The 13,046-nt window shown below is 42.1% G+C and overlaps 1 protein-coding gene across 1 annotated transcript in view; it reads right to left on the minus strand.

Annotated features, from left to right (window-relative positions):
- Positions 1 to 13,046, minus strand: part of igdcc3 (immunoglobulin superfamily, DCC subclass, member 3) — a 103,894-nt gene that overhangs the window by 2,316 nt on the left and 88,532 nt on the right. The window contains exons 8-12 of the mRNA XM_052040276.1: positions 7,384 to 7,631; positions 5,664 to 5,828; positions 3,631 to 3,819; positions 2,176 to 2,280; positions 188 to 326 (exon numbers count right to left, since the gene is read on the minus strand). Coding sequence (XP_051896236.1) covers positions 188 to 326; positions 2,176 to 2,280; positions 3,631 to 3,819; positions 5,664 to 5,828; positions 7,384 to 7,631 — 846 coding nt within the window. The remainder of the gene's footprint in view (positions 1 to 187; positions 327 to 2,175; positions 2,281 to 3,630; positions 3,820 to 5,663; positions 5,829 to 7,383; positions 7,632 to 13,046) is intronic.

Consider the following 13,046-nt stretch of genomic DNA (forward strand, 5'->3'; position numbering starts at 1 on the left):
CTTACATGTACATCCACACATGCAATACATCATGGATTGGGTCATATACATGAAAACATGTCTTTATGTGTACTTGTATAACCAAATACACACACACACACATTCTCCCCCATGCATAGCAGAATCTGCCACTGGATGGTGTTGTGAGGAATCCATTCCCTCCGCAATCTTTGGAGTGTATGTGTACCTTCCACGGTATCCAAAAACAAGGAACAGAACACAGAAGATGATGCAGGTGACACCGATGTGGGTTCCAATGATAATGCCAGTTGTAGATGTTTTGCTATTGTGCTCCTCTTTCAGGCAGTCACACGGAGTGTTCAAAACTGTAAAACAAAATGTCTTTTATTAAGGCATTCCTTTTCATATTAAATTGTTCACCTCTCTCGCTGCCCTGGTAGGATACAAGAAGATCCTGCTACCTGCTAAATCAATTCTTCTCTCATTAGTAGCTTCCAATCTCTCTCTCCATTGCACTCCTTATCTCTATTTCCTAAATGCCATTATGGATTTTTCTCTTCTGAACATTATTCTTTTGTCAATCCCTAAATCCCAACTGTGACATGCCTTCTCGCTGCACTCAACTCTGTTAACATGAAGATTCTGCTTGATTCATTTTAGAACCTTCTTACTTATTCCTATGTTGTGCAAGCTTTAAAAGCCCAAAGTTAAAGTTGTCTGATTGTCAATTTAATTTGTTGTCCATCTGATCATCTTCAATCCAGTTGGCCAATTAATATTAAAAACTGCAGCTCTATTGGTTGTCATGAAATTATCAACATAACATTTAATATATTTTCAAGTAATAATGCTTTTATATTTGCTCACAGGATGTGGAGATTGCTTGTAAGTTTTGTTTTTATTGACAATTCCTAATTTTGCAGTTGCATGTTGACTAATCTGGTTATAAATATCTTTAATTGTTTTAACACAATTAATGATTTTTTAAATAAAGTGACTACTTATGTCTTCAGATGCTGAAGCCATTCTGTGCAAGGAATGTCCCATAAGCAACAAGAATATACATGAACAATTAATCTTGTTTTTGGCAGAGAAAGGATCAATGTTAGTTGGGATACCGCAATGATTTTTTGTTTCAATAGAGTCATACAACACAGAAACAGACCCCTGAGCCCACCAATTCTGCACTTACCATCCAGTATCCATTTACAACAATCCGACACTAACCCCATTGTATTCTCCCCATTCACTCCAACTAACACCACCACGCCTCACTAGTTACACTCACCTAACACTGGGGGCAATTTTACCCTGGCCAGTTGGACTATCAATCCACATGTCTGTGGAATGTGAGAGGAAACCAGAGCACCTGGAGGAAACCCACGCATTCACAGACAGAACGTGCAAACCCCAAGTGTGCAAACTCCACATGGACAGCACCAGAGGTCAGGGTTGAACCCAAGTCACTGGAGCTGTGAGGCAGTGGCTCTACTAGCAGCAACACTGTGATACCCCTTCAAGGAGTGGCTCTGGATCTTTACTAGTCACCTGAACCAACAGACCTTGATTCAACCAGAAAACTGTAGAAGCCTCTCAGCACTACACAAAGTGTCAGCCTGGAATTGGAATTGGTTTATTATTGTCACATGTACCGAGATACAGCATTTGTTTGCCTGACATCCAGACAGATCATTCCATTTTTGCTACCTCATTACATTGAGGTAGTCAGAAGCAAATGAAACCACAGAATATAGTGTTAGTTACAGAGAAAGTGCAAGGGCCACTACAAGATAGACTAGGAGATCAAGACTTCATCTTTTAGCATAAGAGAGGTCCATTCAACAGTCTGATAACAGTGGATTAGAAGCTGTCCTTGAGGCTGATGGTACGTGCTCTCAAGCTTTTGTACCTTCTGCCAAACAGGAGGGGGGAGAAGGGAGAATGACCAGGGTGGCAGGTGTCCTTGATTATGTTGGCTGCTTTCCCGAGGCAACAGGAAGTGTAAATGCAGTCACTGGAGGGGAAGCTGGTTTGCGTGAAGGTCGGCCTCAGTTATAACTTCATTTCCTGGTCTGGAACAATTGCGCCTACACATTCAACACAGGCTAATCACACACTACTACAGTCAACATCAGGCCAAAGACTGACCAAGGTTTTAACCTACATACCATGTGCAGATTCCTACCATTGCCCATCATGGCTCTTTTCACTCACCAGATCTTTCAGCAGCATCTTGCAGAGCCACAAAGCGAACCGTGGAATTCCCATCTCCATGGCGATTGAAAGCTAGAAGCTTCACTTCATAGGCAATCTTTGGGTCTGGTGTAAAAGACAATCAGTTTTACAATTACATTCTCCAACTAGACAGTTAATCAGAGGGGCATTGCAATCCCTATCCATAGGTTTCACCTCACATCCCATTGTTAAATATAGTGCTTGAAAATGTTCAGGGATTCCTTTCAAATATTTGGCAAAAATCAAATGATTTCAGTCATTTAAAAATCAGCTTTACAGTTTTATAACTACAATGAGTAATACCTGAACATTCAAAGTTGTCTCCCCTCCACTCACTTGAGTTTTTGCTAATCTAGGTTTCATTCTCTGAATTTGCACAGTCATGTCACCGAGTAATGTATTATATTACATGTCCATGAACAGTGCAACTTGTCTAAAATCTATGCACAATATCCATATTTTAAAAGATGCATTCTTAAAGCAAAATGCATGGTTGATATTGCAAAATATATTGGTGTCAAAGCTTTATTGATGTGAAACAAAATGAATGAAGTCTTCAGGAATGTCACAATGTCAAGCAAAGAGCAAGCTCGCAGAGAACCCAAATGCGGCGCACTGGTACGAGACTGGAGTCGGGATGCTTCCTCAGAACCAAATGCAGGTGGCAACTAGAAGGAATCTTGCCTCAGGGCTCTGAGGTGGGGTCCCAACATGAAAACTGGAGATCCTAAGAGGAACAGTGAAACCGGGACCGCTCTAGATTTGACAACGCTAAGCAGCCAGGAAACAAAGTATACCCAAAGGTTGACTAATACTCTGGCAACTAGTGCTAGTGAAACCAGGGCTCTTATGCTAGTCTCCTGATGGGGCTCAGGTGTGTGTTGTTATGCGATTAGTAGTGCATAAACTCCATGTGCTGCACAACGAGGCACCATCAATGGAGCTGAATTGAGGGCCAGCACTCGGAATCATGACAGTGAATGCTTTTTCAAAATGTTCAAACCCTAGTTTATATATTTAGGGTAACAGTTACTGTACAGTCAACTTGTTGGGTCTGTAATAATGTGGAGCCCCAGGAATATAGGCAGCTACAACTGGTTCAGGCTCTGTTGGATAAATTTATTACATTCTTGGAGAACATAAGTATATTCTTGGATAAGGAGACCAAGATCAAAAGAGAGAGTGGGTCACACTATATTGACAGTTTTGTTTCCTGTAGGTCATCTTCCTACAAGGGTTACAGAACTGACAAAGTTAATTTTATTTGTTTGGCCAGGAGCGCTCTATTCTGCACCTGTATACATGGAGTCAAATAAATGCTCAGGACCAGTCATAATTCAGCTGATCTGCCATCAAAATCATGAAGGAGCAAGAGAAAACCCATCTCCTTGCAACCCCAATGCCAGAGCTGTGTGGTTACACAAGTGAGCTTACCCAGCTGAGTAATGTTGTATGACGTCACATTGCGAGGAAGGAGCACAGGCCCAGTGAAGTGCGCCCCATGAATCCGACGATAATACAACTTGAATCCTTCATACTGACCGAGCTTAATGCTGGATTCCCACGCTGCCTGGATGGCGGTACTGTTCAGGACCTTGATGAAAAGAGCTGGTACAGCTGGAACTGAAACATAAAGACAGATCATGATGTCATGAATGCTGAACAAAAGGGGAAAAGTACCTTGGGCTTTTGCCATGCTGCTCCTGAGCTTTCACTGTCTGCTGGAAGTCAGCCACTGATGTATACCACTCTACAGCCCGGAATATTATTGTCCAAGTACAGCTTTTCACAGTGCCAGGATAATTGTTGATAGTCCACAGTCTTAATCCAGAACTGTGGCAAGGTACTGTAGTGGTTAGCATAACGCTATTACAGCGCCAGCGACCTGGGATCAATACCCGCTGCTGTCAGTAAGGAGTTTGTCCGTTCTCCCCGTGTCTGCGTGGGTTTCCTCCGGGTGCTCCGGTTTTCTCCCACATTCCAAAGACATATGGGTTAGGAGCTGTGGACATGCTATGTTGGCGCTGGAAGAGTGGCGACATTTACAGGCTGTCCCCAGCACATTCTCAATAACGCAAAACGATGCATTTCACTGTGTGTTTCACTGTACATGTGACTAATAAATAAATATCTTATATCTTATATATCTATTGCTAATATGTGAGTATCCCCATATGCAGATAACGTTTTTGTTCACAATGTGAACTCCCAGCATTATAGGAAAGCAGTGATAATTAAATATCTATGTTGTTCCAGCTTGTCCTGAATAAAGAAGCCAGTTTATAGGATAGTTACCAGGAAATTAGGGAATTCAGAAGGATTCTGAGCTTCTTCTGAGACTAAGGATGTGGAACTCACTCCCACAAATATTACTGGAGCAACTAAGGAGAAGCTGCTATGCAAATGAGGGAGAGTGGAACATAGGGCTTTGTTGACAGAGTTATGTAAGTGAAGGTATAAGGAGAGTCAAGCAGAGCATAAGTGCTTCCAAGGAGGGTCTGATTAGGTGGAAAGGTCTTTTTTTAAGCTCTCTTCTGATTTTGTCTTCAGCCTATTTCAAGATACTTTTGATAGCCACTCTGAAAGTTTATTTTCTTTTCCATGTAGAATTTTCTTTTCGAGCTCAATAATTCCACAAAGCCTAAACCTATCCTTAGTGTAAAAACTTCTGAAGTTTTCTAGTGTAGGTTATTGAAGTAACAGAACTTTATTCTAACTGTGGCCAACACTCTCCTTGATGTGCATCACCTGACATGACCCTTCATTTATTCCCCTTTGCCTCAATTAGCAGAACAGTAATTAAAGATTTGATGTTATTTGACTCAGGTCGCCTCCAGAAACCTATTATAATTCCAGAGTCAAAAGGCATTTGATGCAGGGTTTTGACCCAAAACGTCAACAATTCCTTTCCCTTTCCCCTCACAGACGCTGCTCGACCCGCTGAGTTCCGCCAGCAGATTGTTTGGTGCTATTATAATTCCAGTTTTGAATACCCCTAAGCTATGACACACTGCACACCAAGGCTTCCTCATCAGCATTTCCCATGCCCACAGCCATTACCACTGAGGGTAATGGGGCAGCGGGAAGCATGGTAACAGCACCCCCTCCAGTTTCCCCTCCAAACCACATACAATGTAGACTTAGAAATATATCATCATGTCTTCAATGTCACCCGGTAAAGGTTCTGGAACTTCCCACTGTACAGCATGGTGGGAACAGTTTCATCTCAAGGACTGCAGCAGCCAAGAAGGTAACCTCTATCTCAAAGACAATTAAGGGTGACCATAAATGCTGGGCTTGCCTGTGATGGCTTCAACCATAAATAAACTTTCAAAACTCCACAGTAACATAAAATAAAATGTTTCTGTGCTAATAAGTCTGTACAATATCCAGTCGTCTACAACTTGTATATCAGAAGTAACACATTCTCTCTTCTCCTCACTTTGCATGGAGTCCATGATACTTACCTTCGCCCAGTGTGCTCCTGACGGCTGGCTCAGAGGGCTTGCTGGCTCCTCGCGAGGTATAAGCCTTTATGTAGAAAGTGTAACTGGTGGATGACTCAAGATCAGTCACCACCTGCTGTAGGGTAGTTTTGCTCACAGCCTCCTGGTACTCCATCTCCACTGGATCTGTGAAAGCAGAAGATGATGAGGCAAATCCTGGAGAACCTCGTGGCTAGTTTACAGCAGGGACTAGTCAGGGTCATAACCAAATACAGACTAGAGCAGGGTTCCATTCTGTGAACTGTTCATAGCCCAAGCAGTTCGCAAGTCCGAAATGTGGCCGTGAACCATTCCCAGGTGGCAGAAGATACCTGTAGTCTTGCAGCAGCCAGTAAATCCATCCCTCCGGTCTCCCAAATGCCCACTCGCTCGCATGTATGGGCTGTACTTAAATCAGGCGCTCTTTAAAAGGACCTGTACTTTTTTTTAATTCATTCACACTATGTGGAAGTCAAGGTCAGCACTGATCGCTCACCACTAACTGCTCTTGCAAAGATGGTGAGCTCCTTTCTTGAATTCCTAAGCACTTTGGAGCAATTAGGTTTGCTGGGCCAATTTAGAGAGCCACCCACATTGTGTTGGCACTGCGGACATGTCAGTCCAGACCAAGTGGGGATTGGGGGTGAGGGTAACGGGTGGGGAATGGCAGCAATATAATCAGAGAGGGCAGTGGGAGACGTTGGTAAAACAGACAAACGTGCAGAGTGACAGACGAAACTGTAGTGATTTGGGCACTACGCGAATCACTACAGTTTAGCAACACTATGACCACTTTGATCACTATGCACTAAAATGGACTGTTTTTTTTTATTCTAATAGTGTTCTTTCTTGTAAAAATTGTATTTAATTTATGTTTAATTTATGTTTTTCTTCTGAATGCTGCTTATATGATGCCATGTGCCTGTGATGCTGCTGCAAGTAAGTTTTTCATTGCACCTGTGCATGCATGTATTTGTGCATATGACAGTAAACTTGACTTTGACTACCACTTCAATTAAGTTCAGTTGGCAACTATTGAACACAGGAAGAAAATAAATAAGCTATATGTATATTCCATGAAAGGTATTGAATTATCTAAGGAGAAACACAAAATATTGGTACAGGGAGACATGAGGGTATTTCTGGATGAATGTACCCAGGCAGGATGAATGTTTTCCTTATTACTTATAATATGATCACAGACTACAATTTTATACTAGGACACTAATCACTCTCATGTGAGTGCTGTACAGGAATTTGCTGTTGACAGGGTCCATTGCAAACCTACTCCATAGCAGGGCAAATCGATCATGATGCTCAGGCAACTCTAGAGTTACAAAAGCAAAGAATTTTGAGGGCAGAGAGGCAACGATGCCTTCTCTCTGATAAGAAACAGCTTCAAATGTACCCTGGGATAGTGGCTGCTGGCTAAAGTCGATATTTGATTCTGAGTGTTTGAGTGATTCACTGTGGATATTGCACACAGTAAATCCATCAAACTATGAGTTACCAGATATAACTTCACTCTGAAGAATGAGTGGCTTGGGATGGTGTTGTAGAACAATTGCCAAATCACCAGCTTCCTGCCCCACAACTATGACAAGTGTGATTTTTCCAAAAGCACTTTATCCAATGTTACATTTATATAAGGACAGTGATCTGAATATATTGGCAGTGTGAAAGAAGGCAGTCATTCCCCTACCTGCAGTTTTCCTGATGTGTAGGACATAGCCAATAATGTCTCTCGTATTCTCCAAGGGCTCGCTCCAGGATACTTGAATGGCTGTTGCTGAGAGCGCTGTGGTTTTCACTTCCCGAGGGGGTCCAGGAAGCCCCTCTGCCCAGAGGACCGTTAACCGTGCGCTTGCCTGCGTCGAACCAGCATCATTTTCAGCAATGCACTGGTAGATTGCTTCATCCTCCGGAGAGATTCCATTTATTGTCAGGGTGCTAGGAAAAGAGAGAAAAGAAGTAAAATGAATTTCGATGTAAAAGATGCATAGGTATCTTCTATTTCCTTTCCAATTTTCTCTTTCAAGTTTTCTCACCTGCTCTTGACGTACCAAGCAATCATGGGTCTCTTACCAAAGTAACCATTACTCATGAGTGGGCTTCTGGAGTGACTATATGGGCAGCCTATTCAACAATGGAAGGGGAATCCTGCACTCAGTCCACAATCACTAAGTGCAAACCTTCTATGAGAAGTGCAAACCTTAGTTAAGTGTCATTCACCTAACTAGGAATGCTAAGGTCAGGTGGTATTCCTTATTATTATTATTTCAAATGTTATCAATTAGAACAATAAAGATCAGGGACCTATTTTACAGGCTTCCTGTTAAACAAACTTCAGTCAACCAGTGGATAAGCTTAATCAGACAGCAAAAAGTCTAACCACATTGTGACTATCAGTAGAAGCACATTCATAATTTGAAGGCATAAAAGTCATCATGTTATAGAGTTATACAGCACGGAAACAGGCCCTTTAGCCCAACTCTCCATGACGACCAAGTTGCCTACCTGAGCTAGTCCCATCTCCCCGCGTTTGGCCCATATCCCTCTAAACCTTTCCTATTCACACACCTGTCTATATGTCCTTTAAACATTGTAATTGTACCCACCTCTACCACTTCCTCTGATAGCCATTACATATACCCACAACCCTCTGCGTGAAAAACCTACCCTTCAGATCCTCTTAAGTCTTTCCCCTCTCACCTTAAACCTTTCCCCTCTAGTTTTAGACTTCCCTCTCCTGGGAAAAAGATTGTGACAATTCACTTTATCTATGCCCCTTGTGATGTTATAACCCTCTATAAGGTTATCCTTCAGCCTCCTACGCTCCAGGGAAAACAGTCCCAGACTATCCAGTTTCTCTTTATAATTCAAGCACACCTAGTTTAAAAACAATTTGGTTACTACCTCTGCTTTCATATTTTTCTACAACTTGGCATTTATCAGAGACTATCACGCTACTGGTGTTGGGCCCTCTACAACTGAGCAGCATCTCACAGTGCAACAAGAACTGTGTCCTAATGAGAGGAAGAGGCCACTTACATTTTTTGATTTAGAAGTACAGTCTCACACGAAAAACTTGGTCCAAAGTCCTAGAATTCACACCTTGATAAGATACAATCTCCCTGGGATTCATTTATACATACATGAGATATGTGCACCATGGGCTAGACCCACATTAATTGTCCATCCCCAACTGCTCATGAACAGCACTTAAGTGTCAGCCACATTGTTGTGGGCTGGAGTCACATACAGATTAGACTGGATAAATCTGGCAGATTTCCTTCCCTCAAGGTCAGATGTTGGTAAATATCATATCCAGCACTCTAGAGAAACTCCTCCTGGGAACACCGCAAGAATAGAGGGAATGGTGAAAGGCTTTTTGGCACATCAACAAATTGGCTTAATTCTGAAAGTCAGTGTGATGGCTCAATGAAGGGTGATTTACAACAGGTGACATCATACGCCACAAGGCAGTTCTTGTTCTACCATTACTTCAATCCACAGCCTAACCTGCACAGATAAGTTATAACCTTTCCAACTGCTCATTGGAAAATTCCAGCTGTGTATTCCAACATTGCAAGTAGTTATTTAAGATTTTAAGTGGTCATACTTAAATTCCAAATAGTTATTTTAGATTCCAACTGTTCATTGAAACATTCCAATTGGTTATTTAGGATTCTAGCTAGTTATTCAAAGATTCCAAATGGTTACTTAAGATTTCTAACTATATCTCATATTCCAAACAGTTATTTAAGATTCCAACTGGTTATTCTGATATTCCAACTCATAATTTAAGATTCAAATCCATTATTCTAAAACACCAAACATTTATTTAATTCTGTATTCAATTAAATCAAACTAGCTTCCACCTAGTTTAATATTCCAGCTGGTTATTCTAAGATCCCAACTAATTATTTAAATTTTGATGGTTTGCACAGACTCAGTGGGATGAAGGGCCTGTTTCCGTGCTGTTAGGCCCTATGATTCCCTTCCTACCTATGTATTCTAAAATTCCGACTAGCTATTTAAGACTGGAGTTCAGAAGGATGAGGGGGGATCTAATTGAAACTTACTGCATACTGAAAGGCCTGGATAGAGTGGACGTAGAGAGGATGCTTCTATCAGTAGGAGAGTCTAGGATCCAAGGGCACAGTCTCAGAATAAGGGGATATCCTGTTAAAACTGAGATGAGGTGGAATTTCTTCAGCCAGAGGGCGGTGAATCTGTGGAATTCGTTGCCACAGACAGCTGTGGAGGCCAAATCTTTTGGTGTATTTAAGGCATAGGTTCTTGATTGGTAAGGGAGTTAAGGGTTATGGGGAGAAGCTGGGAGAATGGGGTTGAAAAGAAAACTCAGCCATGATTGAATGACAGAAGAGACTCAGTGGGCCAAATGGCCTAATTCTGCTCCAATATCTTATTGTCTTATTCCAACAGTTCATTGTAGGCTTTCAACTGGTTATGTGAGGGCCCCAGAAGGGTTGAAACATTAATCCTGTTTTACTCTCTCTTCTGATGCTACCGGACCCACTTCCAGCCTTTTCTAGAATCCATCATTTTTATTTCAGATTTCCAGCATCTGCAGTATTTTGCTTTTGTATTCCAGTAAGAATCACTGGAGAACCAGGAGGAGAGGATCAGTGTTGCTTCCCAAGTCTATTGTCTTTAACATGTAGCAGACAATTTCCCTTATGATTGGGTGGACAAGGACCTTGGTGATAGGTCATTGCCAAAGCTGAGTTGATGTCAACCTCATGGTATCCACAGGAGAGAACACCCACCATCAGCCCAATTAAGAGAAGGAACATGTGTTGGAAACTGCAAAAATGTTGCTCTAAGTCCTACCCCATATTGCAAAGGTAAGTAAGACTGGTGCCTTGAATGTCTGCTAAGTTTCCTTGAGGGTTCTGCTAACTTTCTGCTGAAGTTTTGTCAGCGGCTCAAGAGAACGCTTGCAGTCATTTCTGAGTGTCAAAGCCCTTCTATCTGACAAGAATTCAACATGGTTTGGAAGTTTTTGTAAAGGAATTGGAAGATGTGCTTGCAAAATAGTTTGGGATTGCTGATTTAACTAAATAAATGCAAATTAAATCTTCATTTGTTCATAAATATAATCTCAAAAAAAATCTTTAATACTGCTGAATTAAATCCAAATTAATGGCTACACAGAGAACATAGAATAATTCTAAGAATATTAATGAGAATTCTTGTCAGAACATTTTAGTTCACAAATGGAAAGCTTCTGTAACAGCCCAAAACATGAAGGGAAAATGCAAAGCTCTCTTCCAACCCAACTTAATAGACGTGAACATTTCATTGTCTGGATAGGAGACACGTGTGCACTGCCGCACACTTCAATCACAGCATCCACATTCAAATGAAAGGCACTTCACTTTGAAATAGAAAGATCTGCTTGTGTGCAAAGGCTTCCTGGAGCTCCTGGAGTTTCCCATTGATTGTGCTTCGTCCTGATGGGATTAATAAACTCCAGTGAGACAACAGATCAAAGAGAGTCCGTTAACACCCATTGTCAATTCCCTCCCTCACTGCTCCTGCCCTAGATATTGTATCAGTGAATAACCTCACCAGATTCCTTCTGAAGTCAGCCGCTTCCTCTCTTTACGAGGGAGTGACCTATGGATGGGTGAAACGTATCTCTTGAACCATCCTGTGATGTAGGTCAAAAACGTGAAAAGAATGTCTTCCCGTTTATCAGACTTTACAAGGAGGAGGGTCAGTGTGGAGTCTCACAGCGCATTGAAGCTGACTGAAGGGTGTCAAGCTGTGGGTTTGCTTAATGACAACTACACTCAGAACAGACCAGTTTCGGAAAGGGAGCCTCCAACAGGCTTTAGGCTCCCAATTTGCATATGCAAATAAGCTTGTTTGGGCATGGGCCTTGGGGATTTTCTTGTCAGCCTTTACAAACATGGCACCTTCAAGGTATAAAGAACTTACTTTTCCTATCATATTGGACACACCACCATTGAATCTAACAAACTTCTAAGCTGTAGTATCGAATATTGCTTCAAAAAGCTCAGCATGAGTTACTGTCACACAACACTCAGAAGAGGTTTAATATTTTTCAGCCGTTGGAACTAGAGTGATTCCAGCTGAAATGGCCACAATCTTTGGTACCGTTTCCTTTCCAGTTCCATGTCATTTACATATCTCTGGGAAATGTACCAAGGGTAAAGAGAGTCTGACTGCTTCCTGCTACTTCTGTCACTAGCCCGTGAAGCCCACAATAAGTTTGAGTTCTGTATTCTGCACTGACAGCTGCTAAGGAAAAGCCAGTCAGGACTAGAGCCAGAACACATTCACACCAGAGTGTGAGAGAGAAAAAAAGGGCCCAGTCTATTGAGAGGCGAACATTCAAAGGCTGTTGTCCTGCACAGAAGCAATCAGCATGAGTGATTTTCCCAAGGTCACAGGGCCAGACCGATGACCAGTCTTTCCCCACACAAAAGAACCAAAGCAATTATTAACCCTTCGCTGCACAAGGGGGGGTGGGGGTTGAGATGTTACAACATGGGGATCCGAAACAAAGGCAATTCCTCTGGTGCTAGAAAACAAGATTGGAAACTGTAAGGAAATTAAAACACCCTGCATAAACTCATCAGGGAGTCCAGCCTGAAATACCCCAGGAATGGTTCTCATCAAGGGCAGCAAAAGTAAGAGACTTTTTCTTTTTTTCCACAGCACTGGTACTGAAATAAATCAGAGTCACAGCCATAACTGATACCCTGGAGTTGATCAGTAAACGTTGCTGAGTCACCCATCCACCACACACCACTCCGACCCGTCACTGCTCCACGCCACCCTAAATCCACACAACTCTCCACCTTAACCCCACCCCCCAACCCAAAATCAGTCAGAAGAATTTCTGATGGCTTTCATCTCTTCTCGTGGCAGTTGGAAGGTTCCTGGTTACTGACGGAAAGATAGCTTTTCCAACTTGCACTGTGGTTCACACACGTATGACTGTGAACCTTTGGAGTGAAGTAAAATATCTCTTAACCCTAGGGACTCCTGAACCTCTTGGCCTCCTGCAGCTGTTGGGAGCAGAGATCGTGAGTAAATCTACACAAATTTAAAAAAAACCCAAAGCTGCCAAAGCCATCTTGACCAGGAATTACCCTTTTTTTTAATAATAAACATTTATTCACTAAAAGCACTACAAAAGACAACCAGTGTCAATACACCATATCTAATACAGAAAAGAGAAACTACGCAACGACATACAATGGTAGAGAATGCAAACTAATACTAACAAAACACACACGCGACGCTACACCCGTTAACGCGACACGTGACACTTCAAATAAGAATCGTGTTCGTACTGTCCACTAC

The sequence above is a fragment of the Pristis pectinata genome, chromosome 28 (genome assembly GCF_009764475.1).
Source record: "Pristis pectinata isolate sPriPec2 chromosome 28, sPriPec2.1.pri, whole genome shotgun sequence".
NCBI lineage: Eukaryota > Metazoa > Chordata > Chondrichthyes > Rhinopristiformes > Pristidae > Pristis > Pristis pectinata.